The sequence below is a fragment of the Poecilia reticulata genome, chromosome 22 (genome assembly GCF_904066995.2).
Source record: "Poecilia reticulata chromosome 22, P_reticulata-male-v2, whole genome shotgun sequence".
NCBI lineage: Eukaryota > Metazoa > Chordata > Actinopteri > Cyprinodontiformes > Poeciliidae > Poecilia > Poecilia reticulata.
The window spans coordinates 7,413,795-7,439,786 of NC_088851.1; the positions used below are offsets into that span (position 1 = coordinate 7,413,795).

A 25,992-nucleotide genomic window follows, 5' to 3' on the forward strand; every position below is an offset into this window, starting at 1 on the left:
CTCTGCAAGTTCTTTTTAGAAAAGAAGGGTTTCCTTGCTATAAAATAATTTTTCAGAGCAAAAATAAAACTTTCCATGATTTTTTAAGTGATATAAAGTACCTTTTGCTGATGTTAGTAAAAGAGTGGCATGGACAAACATTACATGTGAAATACAAAAGACTTGTTCACTTTCTTTGTTATACAGAATTACTCTATACTAGAGTACTCTATACTGATGTGCCGATCAGGTTTTTTCCTGCCGATACCGATCACCCATGAGGGCCGATCACCGATACCGATCACATAATTTTTTTTTTTTTTTTATCATAAACACTAACGGTTACATTATGTGGAAAAAGGAACCATGAATTCACCTTAATTTAGACAAAAACTTGTTTTTAATAACATTTTCCAAGAAGAAAACTAAACAAAACAGGCATTCTGCAAATTGTACTGCTATCAGTAATACTATCTTTAACAGACTGATGACATATGAAGGCTCTGAAGAGGCTAAATAATACAAAGAGCCAAAATAAAACCTCTCAACATTGCCAAAAATTCAAGTATAAAACTTAACATTCAAAGGCAAATACAGGATCCATTACAATAAACAATCCTGGGTTACTGAATGAAAACTTCCTGATAGCATGGCGGCTAGCTGATTACTGCTAGTTCTGATTGACTGTTTCTGACTGAGCAGAGTAATTATGCAGAGCAGGAAGGAGATCGATTATTTTTTTTAGAGATTATCTGTTTCATGTTAGGACAGCGAAAGTTTTAATACGTAGGTAAAATGTATTTTTTTAGATTAGATGCTGCAGCTTTAAGAAGAGGTTCGGTGTGAGAGTCACTACCAGGTGGAGCAGAAGTAGCGCTCCGTCTGTAGCGCGTAGCAGCGGTTCAACAGCGAGAGCAGAACCAGCGTCTTTCATCGCACCTCGAAGACTGAAATAATTTTGCGGGTTATTTGTTTAGCTTTCTGACCGTCATGCTAATCCGGGTGAGTGTTTGTAGCTGTGCGCTGCTTTACCTGCTATCTGATCCTCCATATGTCTTTTTTACTGCAGTGAGCCTCGATGTAGCCAAACTCCGTCAAGAATGGCATTGTTTTTATGTCGTATTAGCTTCGTTGTGTTGATGCATTTTGACGTGCTTCAATTTTCCGCCGCAACACGCAAACTTCCCCATTCACTCAGTGCGTTAAGATTTGTTGCTGCGCGTTTGCGCAGAGTGAAGGAAAGAGGAGACCAGCTGCACAGGCAGGCTGCGAAATGAGATGAAGGTGATCGGTATAGGCAACAAGAGCCAATGATCGCCGATCACCGATCATGCACTTTTTCATGAAAATCGGCCGATTATGATCGGTGACCAATCGATCGGCACACCTCTACTCTATACCAATGTTTTTAGATATTTTCCTGCTTCACCAGAAATAATTTCACTGGACGGCTGCTCAACAAGTTTTTGCTGAACTCCAATTAGGTGTTTTAAAGCAAGAAGACCATTAAAACATTCAGGGAAGTGTTCCTTAATATTGTAAGAATACAACTGTACCAAAAGTTTCTGTCAGAAGTGGGATTCGAACCCACGCCTCCAGAGGAGACTGCGACCTGAACGCAGCGCCTTAGACCGCTCGGCCATCCTGACACTTGTAAATTACCCCGCCGTAAAGATTTATGAACATGACAAACACATATGTAAATTTACTGTAAATGTACAGTACATATATGTATAGATACGTACATTGACATAAAATGACACAACAGTAATAGAAACAAGAAAAAGAATCACTTTATGACTGACAGTGCCGCAAATTTCCGAAAAAACCCGTATGGTTACTTCTCTTCCTACTTTATAATGCTATGTGTTTGTCACAATGATGAAAGGAGTGTTGCTGCTGCCCCACCTATAACTGCAACAGTCAACGTAAAGGGGTTGTTTTGTCTGTTGCAGACAACGTTGCGTTAGACAACCCCTTTACGTTTTTAAACTTTATTATTTAGGGCCGTGTTGTACCAGCAGTTAGCTCAGCTAGCAGAAGTTCGGCGCATAGCAATCCGCCTTGTTCTCACCTAACCTGTAAGTAATTTTGTTGTGTTTTACGTGACGTGCTGTATTCCCCCAGTACGAACGACACCTGAATGTACTTTTTACATTGATAAGAACAGCAGTCTGTTTACGCCTATAAAGCTAAGTTGGGCACTTAGCACTGTTGCTAATGCTAAGCTACATGCTACTATTTATGTTTTGGTGGAGCTAGGCGAGCATGTCTCATTTCATGTTCTGTATGTCTTATCTTACAGTCAATTTAATCTTGTTCCTAGATAGCCGTGGTAATAGTACAAGATATGAGCTTCTTTCACTTTTATTGGCAATTCTGGTCAAAAATTATTGAACACATTCTCAGAAAAAAAAACATTAAAAACGGAAACACAGGGGAAGGTTGAAATGTCTGAACCTCTGTGGTTTTCTTTGACAACTTCTGCAAATTATAGGAATGTTTGGATCTCACCTGTTTACGTTTCAACCAACACCTTTATTTATATTAAATACAGTTTATAAGAACTATGTCTGGTGTCTTTAAAAAAAAGTTTTATTACATTTTGTCATGCAAGCAATTGACAGGACTAGGTGTTTTATTGCTTTCCCAATAAAACACACGACACACTTGACATGTTAAATGAGTAGGACATGCTCATTTACTGGATTAACATTTACTGCTGTAAATGTATGAAGTAATGCTCATCCAGTAAATATCAGTTCCTTCCTTGTATTGTCTTTCATAACAGATCACATGAGTTTCACCAGAGGGAAATAAAAGCACATTTTTCTCTCAGACAGTCATGGCCTCCTTCTCTCCACACAACTTCTCCTGGGTTGAACCCGGGAAGCTGGCCGGGTTGGCCATGCCCAGGATGCCAAGTGAATACCGCTATCTGCTGGACAACGGAGTCAGACACCTCGTTTGTCTGTGCGAGAGGAAACCACCAAACCATGACACCTGCCCAGAGCTGCAGCTTCACCACATCAAGATAGCTGACTTCACTCCTCCTTCTCCCAGTCAGATTGATCAGTTTCTCTCCATCGTGGAAGGAGCCAACTCCAAAGGAGAGGTAGGTGCTCCTATCACGACTGTAAGAGTGGAGTTAACTGACTTGGTCAGCATATCCAGAATTTCAGTTTAGTTTGACTTTTGGCTTGAGAAATTATTTTTTCCAGTCTTACCTCAACAGCAACGCATTCTTGCTGAAAGTTTGGTGAAAATAAGAACTCAAGCAAAGCTGCCATTGAAAATACGTCATTTCTTGTAATCAACAGTCTAAAGGCCGACCAATCAGTGTTTGCTTTTTGAAGTTTTTTTGTGCTACAACCTCAAATGTCAATGTCTTTTAGTGGGATTATGATAAACCCACTGCATAATTTTAGGAAATTCACATTTCATTACTGATAAAAAAAATCGTAAAAGTGTGGTGTATATTTGCCAGTAATGCTTTTTCTTCCTCCATGTACTCAGTGATAAACATAACTGAAGTCTAAATTTAAACAAAAAAATAAACATTTATTAGCAAACTAGAGCATTTACATACAGAGTTTAAAGGTAAGAGATTGAAAAATACACTTCTTCTGGCAAATTAGCTCAAATTTCATTTAACACTCAAAGCACCTTGAGGGCCAAAGTGGAACATAACTGGGTCCCAATATCTTCACATTAAATGATAATTTTATGAAATGTGTCCTGGATTTAAAAAAAAAAATTTATTCAAAAAATATTTTTGGTCCTTTTTAAAATATTTAATGAAGTGAAAATAACCAAAATTGATTGTTACACTTTAAATACATCATGCACCGTTTTGGTTCCCTAAGATGAAAAGTGTCAGTTTGTGCTTTTAACTTTAATTGCTCCAAAAAAATAATGTTTAGAAATCTGTGCAATTAGAAAATTTCGAGCTGGTCAAAGCGCTTTATTCTTGGAAAATATAGTAATATTTTTTTTAGTTATTCCACTTTAAAAAAAAAAGTTAGGATTTGTAACAAAGCAGGCATAAAAAATAGGAAAGACATGAAAACTCTGGATAGGTCTGAAGTTATTGAAAGGATTTAATGCAGTGAAAGTAATTTTTTTTTTTTATTGTAGTCCTTTAGGATGTAGCATTTTGAGAGATAAAAACCATACAGCCAATTTAAAAATGCCTCAAGGAGTAAAAACATCAAAACTTAGTTGTAACAAAAGAAAGTACAGAGGGGGAAGCAACACACAATGTAACACACACACACACATATATATATATATATTGACTGTACAGGTAGAAACCAGACCCGGCTTCAGCAGTTGTGTAAAAACAGCAAACACCTGCCTAATCACAGGAGCTAATGCAGGGTGTGAGCTCTGCCGGTGGTTTGACGACATCGTGACGTTTGTCTCCAGGGCGTGGCCGTCCACTGCATGCACGGCCACGGCAGGACGGGCACCATGCTGGCCTGCTACCTGGTGAAGAGCCGGAAGATGTCCGGGCCCGACGCCATCGCAGAGATCCGCAGGATCCGGCCCGGCTCCATCGAGACCCACGAACAGGAGAAGGCCGTGGTGCAGTTCTACCAGCGCACAAAGTAGCTCTGCCACGGCGGCGAGCATGAGAAGTCTGCACTGGAACTGTATGCAGTCAGCGTTTTGGAAATGAGATGTAGAATTAGGGAGTGTGTGTTAAAAGTGTATTCGATTTAAATTAATCTGCAATTGGTGTTACTGGGACAAACATTTCTGGTTTTAAAGACACACGCCTTGCTTTGTTTGCTGTACTGCAACCTGGAAAAGCGCTCATTGTTTCATTTTGTCATCTTTCGTCCAACAACTTTAACATGTTTTAGTTGGATTTTATGGAAGTGGCAAGTTTCGGTTTTCAAAAAGTCTATATTTAGGTCTGGGCTTTGACTGAGCCGTTACAACACATGGCTGTAGTTTCAGGCTCGTCGTCCTGCTTCAAGGTAAATCTCTGCTCTAATTTCAGGTTTTTCACAACCTACAGGTGTTTCTCTTTCCCTTCTTGTGGAGAAAAAAAGTGTCATGGTGTAACCTAATTCCTGACTTTCTTTGCCCTTTTCTTTTGTCTTCATGATGCTGTTTATTAATTAATGTTACCTAACGAACCTCAGAAGCCTTCACAGAACATCTGTTAATAATTCTGAGATCAAATTACACTTTTTGTCACGCAAAATCCTATCAAAAATTATGCTTTGTTTTTTTTAATTTATTTTATTTTTTACTTCTGTTCAAAAGGTTTTCTTTGAGAAAACCAGGAACCTTCACTCAAGCGCTTGTTGCCAGGGAGAAAAGACGCTGACGCTCCCTGAATGTGAGCTTCTCAGGAGCCGACGCCGTCTTGATTTTCTCCACCGGTTTCCTGCTAACGCAAAACCACAGATACTTGAAATTAGTGGTTTCCACGGACACAAGCAAGTTGTTGTGTTTCATGTATAAGGTCTGAGAATCTGTATTACTCAGGGATACGTTTTTATTTTCTTTAGCATTTGTGAATGCTGCACATGTTCAAATAAACGAGTTTCAAAGTATAAACTCACTCATCTGACGTTGCTTTCAGTCCATTTTCTCTGTGATCTGCCAAAAACATAAAATAATGCTATTTTCTAAAATAAAATGAATTTTTGAATGACAGAGTAAAAATCTGGAATTTCCTTTAATATTCTGATAGTTCACTTCACCTGGTTTTCCTTCTTGCTTGTAGGAATGCCGATTCCCTCCCTGCTTCTCCTCGTTTTGTTTCCTCTTGATGTTTCCGACGGATCCGATCTTGATCTAGACGTGGAAACATAAAAACATGAAAAATGATGCGTTGTTCAACCAGTAGAACCGGGGCGTCCAAACTTCTTGTTGAATGGTCCAAAATCATAAAGTGAAATTAACTCGAGGGCTGAAAAAAACAGAACAAAAACATTTTACCAACTCAACAATAAACTTATAGTTAGAACAGACAATCAGTCAGATCTGTTGATGGGAAGGGATGTGTAAATTATTCTACAGTCAAAACCTTTGGAACAAAATTGTCAATTCTGGTCAATAAAAATCAAGATTTAGGTAAAAGTCACTGGATAGATTAATAATCCATCCATCCATCCATTTTATTGCACCCTTGTCCCTTAATGGGGTCAGGAGGGTTGCTGGTGCCTCTCCAGCTAACGTTTCGGGCGAGAGGCGGGGGTCACCCTGGACAGGTCGCCAGTCTGTCGCAGGGCAACACAGAGACATACAGGACACACAACCATGCACACACACACTCACACCTAGGGGCAATTTGGAGAGGCCAATTAACCTGACAAGTTTTTGGACTGTGGGAGGAAACCGGAGTACCCGGAGAAAACCCACGCATGCGCAGGGAGAACATGCAAACTCCATGCAGAAATAATAATTGGTGTTATTATTCTAATAACTACAATATGCTCCTAATCCCGCATTCACTGTTTTATAAACTTTCAAAGTTTTCTGTCACATTCCAATATTCTAACACTGAAATGTGACGTTTGTTCTTCAAAAGAGGCAGTGTTTTTTCTTTTACAGGCTCATAATGCCGTTTTGTGGAACAATCAAGTAACTATGTTACCTTCAGTTGTTATAAAACTGCTGCATACATCAAACGTGACTTAAAAAAAATTTAATTTGGAATTTAACATCTTGAAATTGGGCTTCCGTCTCTTTAAGAAACTCGTGCTCTTTCTGAAACCCCTCCTTCAGGAAGTCATCACATTATGGTGATGACTTGGTGATTAACCATTTCACAACATTTTTACCAGCGTTGCACTGAGAAGTATCTCGTATAATGAGATCAGCAGATGCTCAGTTCCACCAGGTGTTTGCTAATTGCTGCTGGCTAGTCTGAAGTTGCCGAGTGGAGGAGTCGGGCTCTGTAATGCGGAAGCTCGGAAACTGCAGAGGACCTGCATCTCGAAGGCGGAGCTAGGTCCACCCAGACGTTTTGCACGGCTGAATGGTTGCCATGGAGATTAAAGGATTTCTCAAACATGAAAGAATCAAGGCGACACTCCAGGAAAACGTTATAACACAATGTGAAGCTCAAAAAAGTTGATTTCACATAATCCACTTAACCTCCGGTGTTCTGTCCAGCTGCTGCAGGATCGCCATGACATCCAGGTCTTCCTCTTCCTCCTCCTCTTCCTCTCCTCTCTGCTGAATCTCCTGCAGCCTCTTCTGAAACCTCCACTCCAGGTCCAGCCTCTGCAGCCTGTCGTCCTCCTCAGTGCTCCGTTGCTCCTTGGCTCTGAGCTGCCGCGCCTCAATCTCCAGCCGCTCCACCGCCTCCAGCCTCTGCTGCTTCTCCAGCGCCTCCCGCCTCCAGGGGTCACACATCAGCACCCGGGGTTCACTCTGGCCCTTCCGCTCGGACGGAGGCTCCTGGAAGGAAACGTGCTTCGTTGGAGTGATGCACACTCGGGGTTTTTCTGACCTCTGCTGCTGCCAGAGACCCGAGGGCTGGAGTAGCGCCTTGGCCGCTGATGATGGACACGCTGGGCTTGGGGAACTCTTCCTCTGCTCACTGGTTGTACGGAGCTGGTTCAGCACACATGGGCTCTGCTGAAAGGTGGTGAGAGGAGGGTTTGACTGCACACCGCCTGCTCTGGTGACGGGGATGTCGATGCGTATCGGCTGGATCGACGGCGTAGGAACCGCCCGCTGTGAAAACGGGTTCCTCCAGACGCCGGCCGGACTCGGCTGTTTGTGGTCGGACGAGATGTCGTGTGTAGAAACGCTTGAGGGGAGAGCAACGGATCGGCAGAAATTTGTCGACTGACTGGAACTCCGGCTCCTCTGCGTGCACGCGTTCTGCTCTTTGTCCAGCAGGGGGCCTCCAGTGTCTGTGCACAAGCTCTGCTGAGACATGGTGCCAGGCTACATGGGAGGACAGAGAGACTTTTAACAGATTCACACACCTGAATGTAGATTATTAATACAATTCAGCAACAGGGCAGTTTAAAGTGTGTCACCTCATAACAGCACTTTAAACTGGGACAGACATTAAATTTTGTCAAAAGTCATCGTCAAAATCATCAAGCAAGTACACATGAAACATGTTGACCAGCGTTCCAGTTACTACGAATCAAAGGCAACTCTAAAAGCGTGGGTTTGTAGTGAAGACAAGATTTGATGTCGATTTTTTGGGGAACGAATCGATTCAGAAACTATTTTTTAATTCAGAAACCAGTTTTTTCTATTCAAACAATTTACAGATTCTGTTCAAATTGTGTGACTGATTAGAGAAAAACAGAGTAAACAAATAGAACATTTGTTTCAAATGATATCATAAAGTTTCCTACTGTATCGAATTCCATAGGTCTATGTTTGAACAAAAACAGGTTTGTGTATAAAGTAACTCAAATTAGCATGTATTAGCATGTAGCTTAGCTGCCTGGCTTTTCCTCAATACATACAGCGGGTGAGACTGCATTCTACGGTGGCTGAGTGGGCTCATAATCCGATATGCAGCGTACTCACAAATATTTTTCCTCTCCTCTAGTTTTTAGCCTTGATTTGCTTCTTGGCATAAAATCCCAATGAGACACATTCAGATTTGTAATGTCTTTCAAAATGTGAAAAACAAGAGCTAGGAATGCTGAGTAAGTGTTTTTGTCAAAGAGTTGCGTCAACATACCATGAAGCCTCTCCTGCTGTCGCTCTGCTCACTGGAAGGCGTCACCGCCATCGTAAGCGGTGGCTGCGTCGGCCCAAAAACAGACTTGTCCTTGGACTTGGGGTTCGGCAGCGTCAGATATTCTCTGGGAAGCGTCTGGAAGAAGGTAGCAAACAAATGTGAGACTGTAAGGGGGGGAAAAAATTATAAATTCAACGTCTAAAATTCTCACATCGGCGCAAAGGTTGTCGCTGGAAACGGATGAAAAGCCGCGGTCAAAGAGTTCACCTTCGTCCTCCGGGCAAAAGCCAGCTGGAACAAGGAGAGAGCAAACGAATGCAGAGCTGCCCTTTTTCTCACGCATTAAATGGACTTCACAAACGGGGAAGCCGCTAAAAAGTCACGAACAGAAAGGTCACCGACCGGTCACGTTGGGGTTGGAGCGGTAAAGCTGTCGGTATTTCTGCGTCCTCTGGTCTTTGGTTCTTTTGCGGCCTCCGTGGTTTCTCTCCGAGGGGCTGAGATCCACAACGCAGTACAGCGCGGAAACGCCATCTTGTGAGGCAATAAAAGGTTCAAATCAGGTCCTAAAATGTAAAAAAAAAAAAAAAAAAAAAAGCTTAAAGAAACTATGTAGGTGAGGTATCCTTACCCAGTCTTAAATGGCTGCTGCTCGTTTTGTTTTCCGGGGGCGATTCGTTCAGTAGGTTGCCGAGACCTCGGTAGCTCGCCGCAAACTTCTCCACCTGTAAGCTGACGACGGGGCCGGTGCGCATCATGATGGCGGCTGCGCTAAATGAGTCAAAGAGGTTTATGAAAGCTAAAGTGGCGCTACCGGTAACAGTACACAGAAGGTGAAACATTACTCAGTGGGATATATTAATTGTTTTGGTTCTAGCTATTGTTAGCAACACAAGACGATAATCATGTATTTTTCTCTATTTTAGACATTTAAATGCTAAAGGTACACAGTGTTATTTGAGTGCCTCTGGCTTACCTAGAAGCAAACGGTCAGACGCTGGGCCTCTAGAAAGGGCTTATATTATTAATATACAATACTGAAAAATTAGAAAATTCTGAAGTTACATCCAGCCCTGGCCAGAAGCGTTAATAGATACTTTATGCTAAAAACTTTCACTGTGTGTTGGAGAAACGTTGTCGGACATTAGCTCTTCATAACTTTAACCAGACAAATTAAATGTTGGAACCATAAAAACAGACTTACGTAATAATGACAATTAATTTCAGGGTACATAAATCTCCTGTGTGTGAATCATGAATCTACCCTACTTGTGTCGTACTTGCTGTCAGATGCAGCTACCTGTCTTGGCTGAGTCCGACCAGGCTGTGACCGTCCACACTGAGCAGCTGATCTCCAGCTGCCAGCCTCCCGCTCTACACGCAGTAAAGACACGTCTTCATTTCTTATCTCGTTAAAAAAAAAAAAACAACCTCAAACAAAATATTCCTTGGAGTGAAAGCCGAAAGAGAGAAGTGTCACAGTCTCACCATTTCGGCGGGTCCTCCCTTGACCACAGACTTGACGTAGATCCCGATGTTACTCTGACCTGCTCCCTGCAGCACAACATGACGGGCTGTTCACTCAATGAGTCGCTGCATCGTAGAAAGTTTTCATGTTTAAACTGTTTTCACCTTGGCTGCTACAATACTGACTCCCATCCCGCTGTTCAGAGGCTTGTGCACAGTGACGTTCTCAACCTCGGGCTGCCTGTGCGCTGCCTGACGAAAAAAAAAAAAAAAGACGTACAAAAGAAGCATAAGTTAGTGTTAAAAAATCGGGGTTGGAGCGATCAGATGGATTAATCGTGATTAATTAATCGGTTGTTGAAATAATTGTCAACAAATTTAATAATCAATTAATCTTTAACTGAGAGTAGAGACTCTAAAAAAGGCAATTTGCTGAGAGAACAACAGTCAGAGCAGTAATTAAGTTAAATCTGTACAAAAATATACACATCTTGCATTTAAGATAGAAAAAAACAACCTTTGTACTCCTCAAGTGGCTTAGTTTTAGATTCACAAAGTTAAAATTCTGTAAAAATATTCCTTCCAAGTTCTTTTGCTAGCTGATAATTAATTGTTTAAACCAAAAATAATCGACAGATTATTACTACTCTACATTTGTAATATTCTTTGCCGTGAATGATCAAGCATATAGTCAAGGACTGCTATGTTACTGCATTTTAGGCAAAAAAATATTCACTTTCTTATTTAAAAAAACGACTTGAATTATTTGTTTATTTCTAATATAGTACAGGCAATGCTTAAGTGTCTATATGAAAAATCTACAGAATGTGCCATTTAAAAAAAAATCTAATTATGTCAATGTCAATTTTATTTATGAAGCACTTTAAAAACAGATATTAACTGCACCAAAGTACTGTACAGTATTTATAAAACAGCGATAAACAAAAAATCGTGAGAATAAAAGACTAATTGATTACTAAAATAATTGTTAAAACATAAACCCTCTGGAGTCTCGGTTCTCTTTACCAAGTATAAATCCCCATCAGAGTGTGTGTTTTCACTAAAATGCGCCGTCCAGTCTCCTTGGGAATCAGCCACAGACGTCAAACAACAGAGACCTGCAAGACGAAATATGAAGCAGCTGACCAACATGTTCAGAATAAAGTACGATCCAACTCTGGCGTCTGAATCCAAGGTCTCTCCCACCTTTCTGACAGATTGGCTCCAGAAACTCTCTGAACCCCTGAGGGACTCCTCTCAGCGTCTCACAGGAGTATCCTCCCTGCGGCAGCAGGAAAGGCAGCAGCAGGTCGAGGCTCTCCGTCAGCCGAAGCTCGCCACCTTCGCTGCGAATCAGGTTATCGGCCGAGGCCTTGGCAGCCTTCGCCACGGCATCCGTCAGGTCCTGCACCGGGAGTGACAGCGAGGGAGAGATACGTCAGGAAAGAGTCGACGCGGATGTCATGTTTCCCTCAACATGGGGGACACCCAATCGGCCTGCGATGATTCTGAGCAGGAGACTGAAGATGACCGTGACCTTTGACATCCGTAGACGGAGATGTAACATCAGAACTGATGTGAGTAATGGCTCTGCCATGCTGTCGTTTCCTTTAAAACTCCAACGCTCTGGGCAGCGCTGGGTTCCAGGCGTTTGTTGTTGTTGCCTGATTTGGGATGTTTTCTCTTCAGGCTTAGATTCAAATTGAGTTCCTTTTTAGATGCTATGGGCAGGAAGGATTTCCTGTAGAGGTCAGTATTACAGCGGTTTTAGGAAGCCTCTGACTGACAGCCCACTGCTGTTGTGTGACAGTGTCATGAAGAGGATCCTCAGAACACAACTAGCCCCTCTTCCTAAGCATGTTAAACATCTCGTTTTTATAATTTTACTTATTTGTATTTTATGAAAAAATACGGTTGAGTCAAATTTAACTCCAATCATGAATGTGACGTGTTGCTTTGTTTTCTTTCCCCACTAATAATTTAAACCTGCAGCGTCTCAAAAGTATTCACACCCCCCACACTTCTTTATGTTTAGTCACATTTCATCCACAATCCTCAGAGTTTCTGCTGTGATTTTATGTAACAGCCCACACCAGTCTGAAGCATTATCATGAAACAGAAGGGAAATCCAAATCAAAGCATTATGCAAATAAAATCTGAAAAGTGTGACGCACACGTGTTTTTATACCAGCTTTTAGAAATTTTTTTCAAGAATGTTTCTTTACCATTTTGCACGTCTGGATCATGAATTTCATATTTCACTTTCATCTATCTTTCCATCAGTTTTGCCCAGCCTCCCTGCCCCTGGTGATGAAACACGCTCCCACAGCATGATGCCGCCACTACTGTGCTTCTCAATGAGGAAGGTGTGCAGCGTTAATTTTCTGTGGCCTTCGCAAAACGTTTATTTTGGGATAAAAATACACACATGCCTACTGTCCTTCTGAAGACATTTGGTTTCACTGGCTTTTATTTTGAACTATCAGAATAAATGCACCCCACACTTTTCAGATTTTTATTTGCAAAATGGAAATAAAAAAAAGAAAAAAAAGCACTTAAAGTCATATTTTTTTCATCTGTTTTGCAATTATGCACATGTTTGTGTTAATCTGACACTTTAAAACCTAAAAAAAGAAAACAACCAGAAGTATGTAGCTGTAATTTTACATGTGGGAAAAGTTTAAGTGGTGTTAATACTTTAAGCAGGAAGCCGTACAAGTTGTCCACTCGAAGCCAAAGTACTAATGTCCTTCATGTATTATTCATCATTACATCGGTCATTGTAACTATTAATTATTCATGGTATTAAATCAATGAGCACAGCCAGGAGCTTCGGCCAGTTTCAAAAACCCTCGCTGGAAACCTCTTACGGTTTTGTTTTCAGTCTGAAAAAAATACAAACTCTGTCCTTTTTGACAGTGACATCTGTGGGTGGTGTGGGTCAGCGAAGTGGAGGACTACTCACAGGGGGGATCTGAGGCTCGCTGGGTCCGTACATGTACCCGTCCATCAACATGCGCAGCTGCAGGGAGTTCAGCTTGAAACAGGAAGTCTGGATGTCCTTAGCGTCCGAAGCCGAGTACTTACTCATTGTCAGGAGCGCGGTCGCCTAGTAACAAGCCAGGCAATACTATTTTAGCATCCCAGGAGACAGAATCAACCACAGTAAAAACCAAAAAAAATAATAATAATGAACTGACATATTGATTGGAGGAAATAGCAATTCTTTAGCCAAGCGGGGGTGTCAGACCTGAGTTATATGTCCCAGATGGCAGTCGGCGGCCAGCTCCAGGCCCTGCCTCTCCGCCCAGGCCTCGATGGGGGTCAGCCTCTGACGCAGTGCGGCCCCCCAGTAGTGAGAGCGCAGGCCCGGCGTGCCGGGTTCTGGCGCCATGAGCTGATTAAACAGCCAGGCGCTGATGAAGTGGAAGAGCTGAGAGAAGAGCTGGATGGTGAGGGCCGGGTTGACGCGGCACCGGCGCAGAAGGGACATGGCGTTCATCAAGGTGTCCAACACCATCTCTGCGGTCAGACCAAGACACGTCACGACATCTTAATCTGCTGAATTATCTAGTTTGATTGATTTATTTTCTAAAACGTGCCTATGCCGGCCGGGAGAGTGCCGTGTCGCTCAGAATCGGTGAGGAAAGTTGGTAGGTGTTTCCTCAACTCTCTCTGCAGGCAACGGAGCAGGAAGCTACAAACAAACAAGCAAAAGATACATGTTGGTATTTAATCCATCTGGGCAAAAATACAAGGTTCTGTTAATCTTATTGTTGTTAAAACGTAATCTGTTTAATTAGAGTTACACACTGATGAAGTGAAAAATAATCTTAAAATGGCCTCTAAGTCAACATGCAGCTTCATTATGGCGTTCCTCATGGTCCTGTTTTAGCCTCATTTCTTTTTTCCCCCACAGATGCTCACTCTGTGGCGAACAACACCGGCTTCTATCGTTACGTCGACGAAGCCGCGTTGTAATCATCAGTAAATACACACATTACTATTCAGCTGCTCAAAGTGTGGAATCGCTTTGAAAAATTTTTACTTTTGCAGCAACAAAATGCTTCCTGTTGGTACATATTGTTTGCAAAACGACAAGCCTGTGGCGTCAGAGGTCCGTGTTCGTCCATCCGCCTGTACCTGTAGGCGTTGTGCACCTGATGGGACAGATCCAGCTGACTTTGCTTCGTGAGCCGGCCCAGGTCTTTGTCGTTCTTCAGAAAATTCAGCAGCTCCGAGGAATTGGCCAACCAGAAGGCGAGAACGCCGCCGATGGCCTGGCGCCTCTGGAGAGCCAATCACAGCGACAGATTGGTTTCAGCAAACTTGGAAATGTTCAACTGTGAAGTTTTGCCATTTTCAAAATGTTTTTATTTTTTATTTTCATTGTTTACTTGACAGGGGCAGATGCAAAAAACTTAGATCAAGTCAATCTAATGTCAGCATCTCAGTGTTTATTACCAAAGCTACTCTGCAAAGACGAAGCCCTTCAAACGTTGGTTGAAACGAAAAGTTAAACTCAACTGAATCAAAACAATGACAATATTTAATTTAATTGTTCTTAAGACATGAAGTAAACATTTTAAGATGTCTTAAAATCAGATGGTACTGATGAGTACTAGAGGTTAGAAGTCTTAACAGAGAAGGTTTTCTGTCCAAAGAAAGTAAACAAAATTGTATTTTACAGTCATGATTAAAGCGGCATCTAGTACTCAATTTCTGTACAAAGTTAATAATGGGATGTAATGCATATATGAAACAGTTTTTAATTAGTTTGAAACCATTAATATTACTCTGTATTGTTGTTGAAATTGTATGTTTATCAAAGTGGTGGATATGGATAGTGGTGATTATTATTATTTATTTATTTTACTTTATTTATTTTTCCCAATGTACTTTTGGCAAGAACAACAACAACAAAAAGCTTAGGACATTTTTTTAGGAACTTGGTGAAATTTAAGTTGATGATGCAGCTAACAACAAGCCAAGGTATTTAAATTCAACAACAGAGTGAATTCTGGGTAAAATGTTTTATGTTTCTCCACCGTTTAAGACTGGAAACAGATCAAACTAACCAAATAGGAAGAGGCCGACAAACTACAAATTTTTGTGCGCTGTAACAAAGGTTTTCATGAACTCGCCTGGATGACCTTTCCCATCATGGTCGCCATTTTGTTTGTGATTGACGTTACGGGGTGCGTGCTCGCAGAAGACGGAGAGCCTCCGCTGTGCCGGCGCCGCAGGGCGAAGCGACTCGCAGCGTAGAGGATGTAAGCGGGGGAAAGCTTGAAATGAACCGTGGAGCTGTTGGTGTAATTTATGACTGCGGACAGAAAAGGCTCCTCGGCTGAAACGTACGAGGCGCCAGCAGGGGGCAGGAGGACAACATCACAAACACGCAGCAGCAGCAACGCTTTCAGAGGTTGTGATTCAGACTCACCATCGTCACAGATCTCTACTCTAACCGGTAATCCAGATTGATCTGAAGAGTCTGAGTGAATTAAAGATGAAACGAGTAAGGTTCACGGTGTACACCTGTGAAATAAAAGTATCTGCTGTTTATATTACCTTCAAGAATCTGATTTCTTTTCTTTTCTTTGCAACGTCTCAGAGGCTCAAGGCTGGACGAGCGGTCGCTGTTGTTCAGCAGGTCTTCAGCTGGTCTGGGCGTTGATTTAAGAACAGAAGATGTTATTCTGATAGTTTGAACAAACAAAAAGTGAGTACTTACCCGTCCTCGCCCTCTGACGCCCTCTCAGCTCCCCTTTTCTCTTTCTTTTTCCCTTTTCTTGACAGTGTCCTCTTGAAGGTTTGAAGAAGGCCTCCTTTTTCTTTCTCATGATAACTTTCCTTCATGAATAAACACATGAGCGGAGACGATTGGTAGCGTATGTGTAATGGCTACATGTGAAAATGAGCTGAAGTTTAAGACTGGAAACAGATCCAGTCTTAAACTGGATCTGTTTTGAACAAGGGACCAGTCAGATGATTTCCAGCTCTGTCCCTGGAAATCGGATCCTAAGCACGCTTAAGTGTTACTATGTCATACCAACCGCAACACTCTTCAGAGTGGATTCTGTTACTGAGGGAAGAAGATTCAAAGTGTGGGTGTAAAAGAGCGTAAACAGTAATTTAATAGCTCACTGTGTTTTGTTTTTTTTGGTCCATTTATCCATGCTTTGGGAATGTTTCGCAAAGCTTGGTTAACAGGCCAATCAGTTGCTCTGTTTAACATCAGTTTGTTGAGAAAGAAGCAGAGACTGGAAATCCAATGCTAATCTTGCTAATGTAGCATAAAGAAAGGTTGAAATGGCAGCCTCGGTTTATTTCGTCTTTATTTTAAAATCGTCAACTCCCGTCCTACACCGACTGGCCTCCGAAACCAGAGGAAGGCTGGGAAGAAAATATTTTCAAAGCTAATTATAATAAAAGTAGAAATTAAAATTGGATCAAATCTGGCTAAGCAGGTCAAAGGTTTAGCAATGAATCTTTAATCGGTGAACGTGTTTTTAGTATTTAATTGAAGCTTTTATTATTTTTGAAGCGCACTGGACGGCAGGGTTACCTCCAATCTCTCCTGGTCTTTTTTGAGCACAAATTGCCCTTCTCGGTTGTCCGAGGTCCAGCTCAATTGTACGACCAGAGGTCTCTCATCCAGGTCCAATTTACGCTCTAAGAAGAAAAAAAGTAGGGGATGGACAGCTTTGAAAGAAAACCAGAATATGACACGTTTCTTGACTCTCACCTTTGCTACATGAATTCTAATTATAATAAAATGGTGTTGATAAAAGGAGTCTGATTTTTACAACACAGCCTGGTTGTTCATTCACTCATAGGCAACACAGAATAAAAGATGAGAAACGAAATAAGAAACTACAGTAGAACATCTCAGAATTAGCGACTTGTGACGTCTCACGACTCAAATGAACAAAAAAAAGTTATTAAATTGTGACATCACCAAACTCGTCCTATATATTAAAGAGGCGATGAATAATGAGATCCCCAGTAAGTTGTGTGTAGCACTCAGAAATACTTTTGAAGCAACATGTCGAAGCATCTTTAAGCGACCTCAGTAATTTAACATTAGACATTTCTGTTGAATCTAATCTGTGCAGACAGAGCGTCTGCACAGACGCTCTGTCTGCACAGAATATCTGTCATAACTTCACCACAAACAGTTTGGCAGCTAACCAACTGGCTGGAAGATGATTCATGAATAAATTAATTATTAATCCATTAGTAATGCAACCGGCTCAAGTCAGAAGGTTATTGGTTACTGCTATGGGGACCTAAAACATGCATGTCCCACATAGGAAATGGAGGAACAGCATAGTCAGCAGCTTCAGTTATCCAGGAGCAAGTTACCACCAGCATGGCGATCTTACCTTGATCTGCATGGATCTCATAGAGAGAATATTTTGTCGACAGCATTTTCATATCCGGCCTGAACTTCTCTGAAAGCGTCTCAATCACCTTGCGAGTCGTCAAGCTGCTGCAAACCCGTAGGCACTTTGTGGCCACGCTGCCTTCTTCTTCGTGATCCTCTAAGGAGAAGCGGATCACGCCGTGAAACGCCAGGTTCTGTTAGAATACAGACGGTCACTGAAAAGCCCCCAAAAGGGTCGCTTTCGAAATACTCATTTAAGCAATCAAGGCCAAATGTGTGTATTATCGTCTCAGTGTCTGATCCAGTTTTACTTGAAGGTCTCTGAGTTTTTTTGGGGGGGAGGGGTTTGGAGAAAAGCAGTAAACGCACACTAGCATGAAGACCAAAGACATCACCATGTGTAAACACGGTGGTGGTAGCGTCATGCTGGGGGACCGCTTGCTTCAGACTGGGGTGGAGATTCACCTACCACCGAGAAAACGGCCCTGAACATCTCCAGTCATGTGCTAGAATGTCCTAGTCAAAGTCCAAAGCTAATCAGAAATATTCAAGATATTCCAATAGGATTTAACCTGAAGGTGCAAAACACCTCAAGTCTGCCTAAATTAAGGCCCTCTGAAATCCACTTGATTCTGAAATCCACTTGATTCTTTTATTTTTCAGCATAAAATATTTATCGTCGAATTTAATCTAATTTAGTCATGCAATTTTTTGTGATTAAACTATAAAATATAGAATTAAAATATAGAATAAAATATCATTTATTGTCTCACAGTGAGGAAATTAAAGATATACACCTATTGCACCTATTAATCTCTTTTTAGTTTAATGAAAACTGGGATCAAGATGTTCTATTTTAAGTTTTTTCAGATAACAATAATGTTATTTGAATAATTCTATCTATAAATATCAATAAAACTGACTGAGTGTGGCACGAGTTTAACAGATCAAGACAGAACGGTGGTTTTGTAGTTTGATGCGTGGCATCCTGACTGGTCTCACCTCATCAGGTTGGCTGATCTCAAACAGGTCCAGTCTGTTGCTATTCCACTGACTGATGACCTCGGCCAGTTTCTCCCGTTCCTTCGTTTCCGGCATCTTCCCGCCTAAAAACCGCTTTTCCAAACCGTCATGCAAAGTTTTACTCAGAAACCAAGATGGAGGGAAAACAAACCATAACGTTGTGCCAGGAGCAGCGCTGCTTCGGCGTGCTCCCACGTCGTTATGAGCCGTCCTCTGTGGGAAGCTGTTAAAAATAATCGCCTAATTTTGCCCCCCGTCTGCGAGCCCCCCGCATCCCTCCGCCCTCATTTAACAGGTCAGTGAAGCTATGCTGAATGAGGCAAAAAAAAGGGAAAACTAATTATAAACGTGACAAAGACAAAATAACCTTAATTGCTTGCACCAAATGCATTGTTTTTGTTTTTTTTACTTTGTTTTCCCAATGAAACCCAACTTTACAGTAAATTCAACCCATCAGTTTTGATAACAACAGGATGCAGGTATCTAAGGCATTTCCACGGCTGTCGCCTTCATTCATCTCGTCTCAGTGACGAACGCTAAGGCTCAAATGAATCCCACTGCTCATGCGTGCCAGTAGATGTCTTCGCAGCTTATATGATGCCTTCCCATTCATTCGCCGCCATGTATATGGGCCAGCTTTTGTTGGCTGCTTCAAAGTCCTCTGGGTAAACTTTCAACAGAACAAAAGCCACGACAATGGCAGCCCTCCATTAAGTAGACAATATGACCGCAACACTGAACAATCAAAGGTATTGTTGTCTGGATGGTGAACCAGACAGAAAGTTATGAACCTAGAAAAAGTGTTTATATCCACCGACACAAAGTGGCACAGAGCTGAGTGGTGGCATTTAATGTCTATATGCTACTAGCTCAGGCTGTGCACAGGAAAAAAGATTAGTTACCATAGCTACACAGATGATGCACAGATCCACAGTGTTAGCAGTAACTCCGAACCAATCCAAATAGATCAAGAGTGTCGAACTCATTTTCATTTTGTTCCATATCAAAAATCTGAAGGTTCTTAAAAGGGGCCGGTTGTGCCAGAACGTATTGATAAAACTAATCCAAAAAATCCAACTGTAAATCAACAAATACCTGTTTGTTTCAGCATCCAGTAAGGGTTTCTTAAGATTAAATAATACAAAATCCTGGCTGGATCAGTCCAGCCAGGATTTTGTGACTCTAATTCAGAAATATTTGTATGGAATTTGTATGATATTTGTACTAATTTGTGATGTTAAACATGACTTTTTATTGATGGCCGTACTGATCACGGAGTACAACTTTATATCAAGTAAGGCTGAGGTAGCAGTCACTCAAACCAGATGTTTTTGGCCAGTTTTGAGAAAGATTTGCAGTAAAAAATCAGAAAAAAAACATGGGAATCTGAAGATTTTGTTTGTACTTTGAGTGAGTTTTGCAGTCTTGTAATTTGGAGTCTAAAGGGCCACATAAAAAGCTGTGGCGGGCCAGATTTGGCCCCCGGGTCCTTGAGTTTGACACATGTGGAGTAGATCATTAGAACAAATCAATGGATGTTTTACAACTTTAACCAGCTGAAACGGAAACAAAACTGAAGTTATCATCTTTGAACCTAAAAAGGATCAATCTAGAGTCAACTCACAGCTTCAGCTACTACAGCTGGAAACCAGAGATCATGCCGGGAACCTGGGAGTAGCGACGGACTCTGACCTGAACCTTTAGAGCCACATAAAGACGGTTACAAAGTCAGCCTTCTATCACCTGAAGAACATCTCCTGGATAACATGTTCTAATGTTGCAGCAGAAACTCATCCATGCGTTTATCTTTAGTTGCATTGATTACTGCAACAACCTTAAACCTTATAATGTCCCAGTGAACATGGGGTTCTCTCTGGGTACTCCGTCTTCCTCCCACAGTCATAAAACATGACCATTACGTTAATTTTGTAACTCCAAATCGCTCTTTGGTGTGAATGTCTCAATGCGTAGCGGTGCGCTGCCCCGTAATTGACTGGCGACCGCCGGAGACAGACACCCACGACCCTACAAAGGATGGGCAGGTATAGACAACAGATGGACGGTTTGGGTTTCAAGGTCTCTTCTAATTTGCATTCATTTGGGAGGATTCAATTATCTTGGGGTCTCTTCTCCGGTGTCTGCAGCTTTGACCCTATACGTCCTCAAGAAGATTTGTCCCTGAACTGATAAAAGAGCTGAGCCAAAATGCAAAACTCTCCTCTTGCCCAGGCTCTCACCTCTGGCAGCAGGCTACGGAGAAGGAACAAGGTTACATAAAAAAAAAAAAAAAAGGAGTGGGCTAAATTGAATTTATTCTGTTGGGACCTGGTTGAACTTTACCAACTGACACTGAATGAGAAGTTTATGGATGCAGAGCTGCAAGGATCGAGTTAGATGGTTGCTGGGGTTACCACAGCCATCTGGAAGCTACCAACTTGGTGACATCACACTGAAAAGAAAGGAGGCCAAGGGACAAAATGTGTTTTATCAAACCAGACACCTTATCTACCTAATGCAAAGACTGCACATGTTTTTGGGGTATGCTTCCAGCTGAGATGTTTTTGTTTTTACAGCTGAACATTATTTCAGATGTCCTGCCAAATGAACATGTTAATCTCTGGCTGGATGTTTGCGGTTCTACCGGAAGGTGAACCTCTGCCTCATTTTCAACAATGCCCCCCCAAACCTCCCAAAAAAAGGAAAAAGAAAAAAGCCACATTGCACGAATAATAGCTATCCTCTATTTTTTTTTTTGTTTCTCTCACTTGATCTCTGCAGTTCTTAGACGGTCACGCAGGTTTTCAGCCGTCAGCTGTTTTTCCCTTTTTAGATAACTAATTGAAGAGAACTTCATGAGATCATGAGTTCAAACCTTTTGATAATTTAATCCCGATGCCGTTTGTTCCCCAATTTAATTAGACAAGCAGGATGAAGAGATCTAAACACTGATGAAGGACATTTTCAGATTTCTGTTTTCTAACCAATTTTACAAACTGGACTGCTCAACGTTGGTGTATTTGAGAACATTTCAAGAAAATTCATTTCATTTGTGGTTGTAACGTAAAAATGGACAAAACAATCAAGATACGCATACTCGAGATTAGAACACAAAACAGTTATGAATATCTTCGTCTTGATTCCTCCTCATTACAATGCTTTCACATTTTTATTTTGCTGTCACTAAAGCTGCATAGCAGGTAGAGTTTTACATGAACACCCAGCTGACAGGAAAAAAACCAACACTGCAAAAGAAGTCCGAGATAGGAAGGGAAGCGAAACGCAGTCATTTATATTTGCTGCTCAAATAGAATCAGGTTTTCAGATGATTTTAGGTTTTATTCTCCACATTCTCTGATGCAGAGGATGAAAGAATAATAAAATCATTTCGACAAAATGTGTTACATGAATAGGTTCATTAAGAGGTAGCATCAAAGACGTTCTACAAATGGCCGTGAGGCTGCAAAGTGTCAGCTGGATTTCTAAATGTGTTTCTGAAATAACGTGGCAATTTGAATGAGAATAAAAGCATAAAACAAAAAGAAGAGCTGTGCTCATCAGTCATGCAAGCGTCTGATGCATTTTTTATTTTATTTTTTTACACTATAAAATGGTTGATTTTGTTGCTTCCCAAGTAAGAACCTTTGGGCACTGCAGCACGATGTAAGAAAAATCTCCAGAACCGCACCACCAAACTACTCAACGTCTACAAAATAACAGAGTTATTGTTCAGCTTCGGTCCTTTTGTCATATAATTTGGTCGTTTCCCATTTTGTCCTTGGATTTGTCTCTGCTCCTTTCAGAAAACACAGAAGGCCATCAGTCAATCTTCCACCCGCAGCTTCCTAAACCTGCAACTATTAAGATATTTTATTTATGATTATATTATATATATAATAAAATTATTATGCAAGTATTCACAAAGTATTTGCCAATTTCTATCAATTTCATTGAGGTTTTAATTGAAAGACCAACAAGAAGTTAGGCATTCTTGTGAGAGAAGAGGAAAATGTTTTTCCTTTTTTTTTTTTAACAAAGAAAACTCTGAAAAGTAAGTTAGTACTTTGTTGAAATACTTTTTGCTGCAACTACGCAGAGGTCCGTATAATACCCAAAACTTGTACTCAGGTAAAAGTAAAATAGTAGCCGTCCAAGAAATTACTCGAGAGTAAAAATGTATTTGGTGAAAAGGCTTCTCAGGTATGATCAAAACATCAATTATTTAAATAGTTAAAAATAAATTGTATCATCAGATGGACCAAAACATAAATATACCAAAAGAAAACAAACAAAACAAAAAAAACAGATGTATTTTGGTATTTTAGGGACCATAATAAGAATAATTTGTATAGTTAACATAAGTACAAAATAACAAGGTCATAAAAAAGAAAAATGGTCCTAAATCAATTTATTTCAATATAAAACTTATGAAACTTTACAAGGTGTATCTGGTGAATTTCAGGTGAAAGCAAGCTTGTCCTTCATTTAGTGAAGATTCTCACTGTGGGTAGAAAGTATCCAGAAATTTTACGAAAGTAAGAGTAATGATGCTTTACAATAAAATCCCTCGAGTAAAAGTAAAAAGTACAGCCCAGTAAAAATCCTCCTAAAAGTAATTTTTTTCCAAAAATGTACTTAAGTACATGTAACTAGTCACTACCCGACTCTGCATGTGACTCTGCATGAACCTTACAGGGTGTCACAGCTTCTGTAAAGCACTGCAACATGGCACAATGAGAAAGTATTTTCAGATGTAAACTAAAACTTTATATTTACGGGGGGACAAAAATGCCAACAATTAAAATACTCTCAAGGAAACATCTCCAGACACTTAACCCTTGTGTCCAGAAATGGGGTCCAACCGACCACACACACGTAAAACTTGTATCATTTGCCACAGTCCTCTACGTTTGCCTCAGTCCTCGCACGCACAAGGGTTAAGATAAATACCTAAAAGAGTTAGAGGCTTTCTCAGAAAGTTCGTACACTGTTTGTTTTATTTTTAGCCAAGGGACAGCTTGGTTCCTGTTGCATGGTCACATGGATATTATGTGGCGTTGCAGGCAGACTTCTAAGTAGAGCTAAAGCAGCTCCCATCCACAGGGAACCTTCTAGAGAAACCAAGCTTAGTCTTTCCTGCTGATTTCTGTCTCATAGTTTACATTTCTAAATCTTTTCATTATCAGACAGATAATGTACCAACCTCAGAAACTGTAGTTTTGTGACTCTTAGCAAACATCCATCTGCCATCACACGGCATAGTGTGGGATCTGTTTTAAGTCAGCTCCTGCTCAAACTCCTCGCATCTGTTCCGGCTTTGGCTCCAGTTCACGGCAAACGCCTCTTCGCCATGGGGAACAGTAACTTCTCGCACCTTGACCTCTGTCCAGCCGCAGTCCTGCAGGAGCTGCTCGGACCCGGGGCTCCAGCACCAGTGGTCCGGAGTGTGGCCCAGGAAGATGACTCCAACAAACACAAACGCAATGAGGACCAAAGGCAGAGACCCAAATATGACCATCTTCTTCTGGAAGGGTTCCAAAGTCTCCTATGTGCTTCCATGAGTTTGTCCACATTTGCCACGTGTGCCGGTTTCCCTGCGTGGCACCAACTGGGTCTGCTGGAGCTGCTGCACTCTGACAAGGCCAAGCAAGAGTCACGTTTTTAAATAGACGAGAGAACAACCGATGGTTGATCAAATCTCTTGATCTTTCTCAGTATCTCCTGGACTACAGTTTATCTTTTCTAGAAACTAAGTGAGGAAGCTTTGAATTTCATAAAAAGCAGCTTTATCACAGAATCCAAGCCTCTGGGGCGGTGGACATGACTGCAGCAGAGCAGTTTGCTTGTTCTGTACACAATACTTGACTGGTTTCCAAAAGAGTTGACCACCAGGGGGCAATGATTACAATGCACATTAAAAATATGAAGTTACTTCTCTGTTGGTCTGAGTTGTTAAAGAGATGGATGGAGTTAATAAGGGAGAAAACTTGTCAGAAAATACAGAAGATTTCATACTGGGGAAAGCCCTGACCTTCCACTTCTCCTTCCCGCAGGAGCTGCAATGTATTGGTATAGATCAAAAGCATTATTAGAATGGCCTAGTCAATGTTCAGAAAGAAAGCCAGTGACTCCTGATCAAGCCTGGCTGAACTTGAGCCCTTTTACCCAGAAGAATTGGAGTTTAAAAAAATGTAAAAAATTCAGTCGGTGGAGACCGTGACGTTCATGGCTCCACACTGCAAGACCACAAAATCCAATCCACTTTCTAGTGCGAACATCTTAGTACATTTGAAATTAAACAAAACCAACTTACAGGTAACTTTTTTTAAAGATATTGGAGCGTGTTTTAGGTAAATAATTCCTTAATATTGCTGAAAGAGTACAAGTTCCATTCTTTATTTCACTTACAATTAGTACTTTTTCAACCGTTTTAAGGATTTATTGACATAAAACGAGCAAATATATCTTGCTGGAAAGTTACTTGTATGTTTAATTTAATTTCAAGTGTTCTGATCTATTTGCTAGACCAAAAATACTTAGGAATTTGTGTTTTTGCAGTATAAGCAAAAAAAAAAAAAACTGAAACATTTCTAGGGGTGTGAATATATTTTTCAAGGTAAAAGGAAGCAACAATTTATTTATAAAGTGACCGTCAGAGGCGGGTCCAGTTCTTTATGAGGTCAAATCTTTAACGTGTAAACATGCAGACCGGAGAACTGACAGAGTATCACCAGCGATGTCTTTCTACCTCTGCCAAAAATATTCCTGCAGTGTCACTTTCTGCAAAGAACAAAGCGGACATGAAATACTGCCGTTCAGAAATGGACGGCACACCTATCCGTACCGAGGCACATTTAATCAGACTCACGCTCCTGTCTGGGCGATGATAAGTGGCGATTCCGATAAAAATGACCGCTTAGCTGAAGGTTTCCGTCCAGCGTTTTCACACTTCGCGGTAAGTAGTCATAATTCATTGCCTCTCTGCACCTGGGCCACGTTAGCTGCACCCAATAAAAGCTAATAAAGCTTCAGCTTTCTGACAGCAGCCTTGATGTTACGGGGCTTTTTTTCGTTCCTCAAAACATATTTTAATAATTCGCCCTTAGCTGTCGAAATTTCTTCCCCACTGCTTCCCGCAAAGCAGCGCAGCTGGAAGCTATTTTTATTAGCATCAAAATGAAAGAGTAAAGGTTTCAATTTGCTTTAGCGAAATGAGCTAAAGCTAAATTTGCCAAGTCAAACATGACTAGAGGAAGCATGTATTTGATTTCACACTCTTTTGATTATGATACTAATATAAATTATTATTTTATCCCAATTTTGGGCCTAAGAGTTGGTTTCAAATGGAAGCTAGTGTAAAGTTTAAAGTTTTCTGGTTCTTTAAATCAGTATCACTTAATGCCTTTAGTCACCATAAGGCATTAAGTGATTGATTCAAGTTCATTTGAGCTAATCT

At 41.0% G+C, this 25,992-nt stretch overlaps 2 protein-coding genes and 1 non-coding gene across 5 annotated transcripts; 1 reads left to right on the plus strand and 2 right to left on the minus strand.

Moving 5' to 3' along the window:
• Positions 1–1,540: 1,540 nt before the first annotated feature.
• On the plus strand, positions 1,541–5,652 carry dusp23b (dual specificity phosphatase 23b). 3 transcript variants are annotated; one of them, XM_081602907.1, is made up of 3 exons: positions 1,541–2,060; positions 2,771–3,094; positions 4,408–5,652. In XM_081602907.1, exons 2-3 carry the CDS (start codon positions 2,825–2,827, stop codon positions 4,591–4,593), a joined length of 456 nt encoding a protein of 151 aa, XP_081459033.1. In that variant the 5' UTR covers positions 1,541–2,060; positions 2,771–2,824; the 3' UTR covers positions 4,594–5,652. The 3 variants fall into 3 exon arrangements, with proteins under 3 accessions (XP_081459033.1, XP_008397238.2, XP_008397237.2); XM_008399016.3 differs by having other exon boundaries at positions 2,823–3,094; XM_008399015.3 differs by having other exon boundaries at positions 1,546–2,060; positions 2,819–3,094.
• On the minus strand, positions 1,546–1,628 carry trnal-cag (transfer RNA leucine (anticodon CAG)). Its single transcript has one exon. It is a non-coding gene; the product is annotated as a tRNA-Leu (tRNA).
• afdnb (afadin, adherens junction formation factor b) lies at positions 4,056–24,337 on the minus strand. Its single transcript, XM_081603500.1, has 24 exons — positions 23,740–24,337; positions 18,519–22,332; positions 17,515–17,710; positions 16,695–16,801; positions 15,861–15,979; positions 15,698–15,792; positions 15,262–15,620; positions 14,270–14,427; positions 13,729–13,823; positions 13,377–13,648; positions 13,092–13,235; positions 11,333–11,531; positions 11,153–11,244; positions 10,292–10,378; positions 10,148–10,213; positions 9,960–10,033; positions 9,291–9,430; positions 9,062–9,193; positions 8,871–8,950; positions 8,660–8,794; positions 7,099–7,899; positions 5,700–5,793; positions 5,559–5,595; positions 4,056–5,383 (listed from the first exon to the last, which is right to left on the minus strand). Exons 2-24 carry the CDS (start codon positions 18,612–18,614, stop codon positions 5,287–5,289), a joined length of 3,675 nt encoding a protein of 1,224 aa, XP_081459626.1. The 5' UTR covers positions 18,615–22,332; positions 23,740–24,337; the 3' UTR covers positions 4,056–5,286.
• Positions 24,338–25,992: the final 1,655 nt, after the last annotated feature.

Bases quoted from the DNA above. Each gene is read 5' to 3' on its own strand.
- dusp23b (XM_081602907.1), top strand. From the start codon at position 2,825: ATGGCCTCCTTCTCTCCACACAACTTCTCCTGGGTTGAACCCGGGAAG. The intron at 3,095-4,407 runs GTAGGTGCTCCT...GTTTGTCTCCAG, and splicing joins GAGCCAACTCCAAAGGAGAG to GGCGTGGCCGTCCACTGCAT.
- afdnb (XM_081603500.1), bottom strand. From the start codon at position 18,614: ATGCCGGAAACGAAGGAACGGGAGAAACTGGCCGAGGTCATCAGTCAG. The intron at 15,980-16,694 runs GTAACCCTGCCG...TTATTCATGAAG, and splicing joins AAGACCAGGAGAGATTGGAG to GAAAGTTATCATGAGAAAGA. The intron at 15,621-15,697 runs GTAATATAAACA...TAATTCACTCAG, and splicing joins AAGAAATCAGATTCTTGAAG to ACTCTTCAGATCAATCTGGA.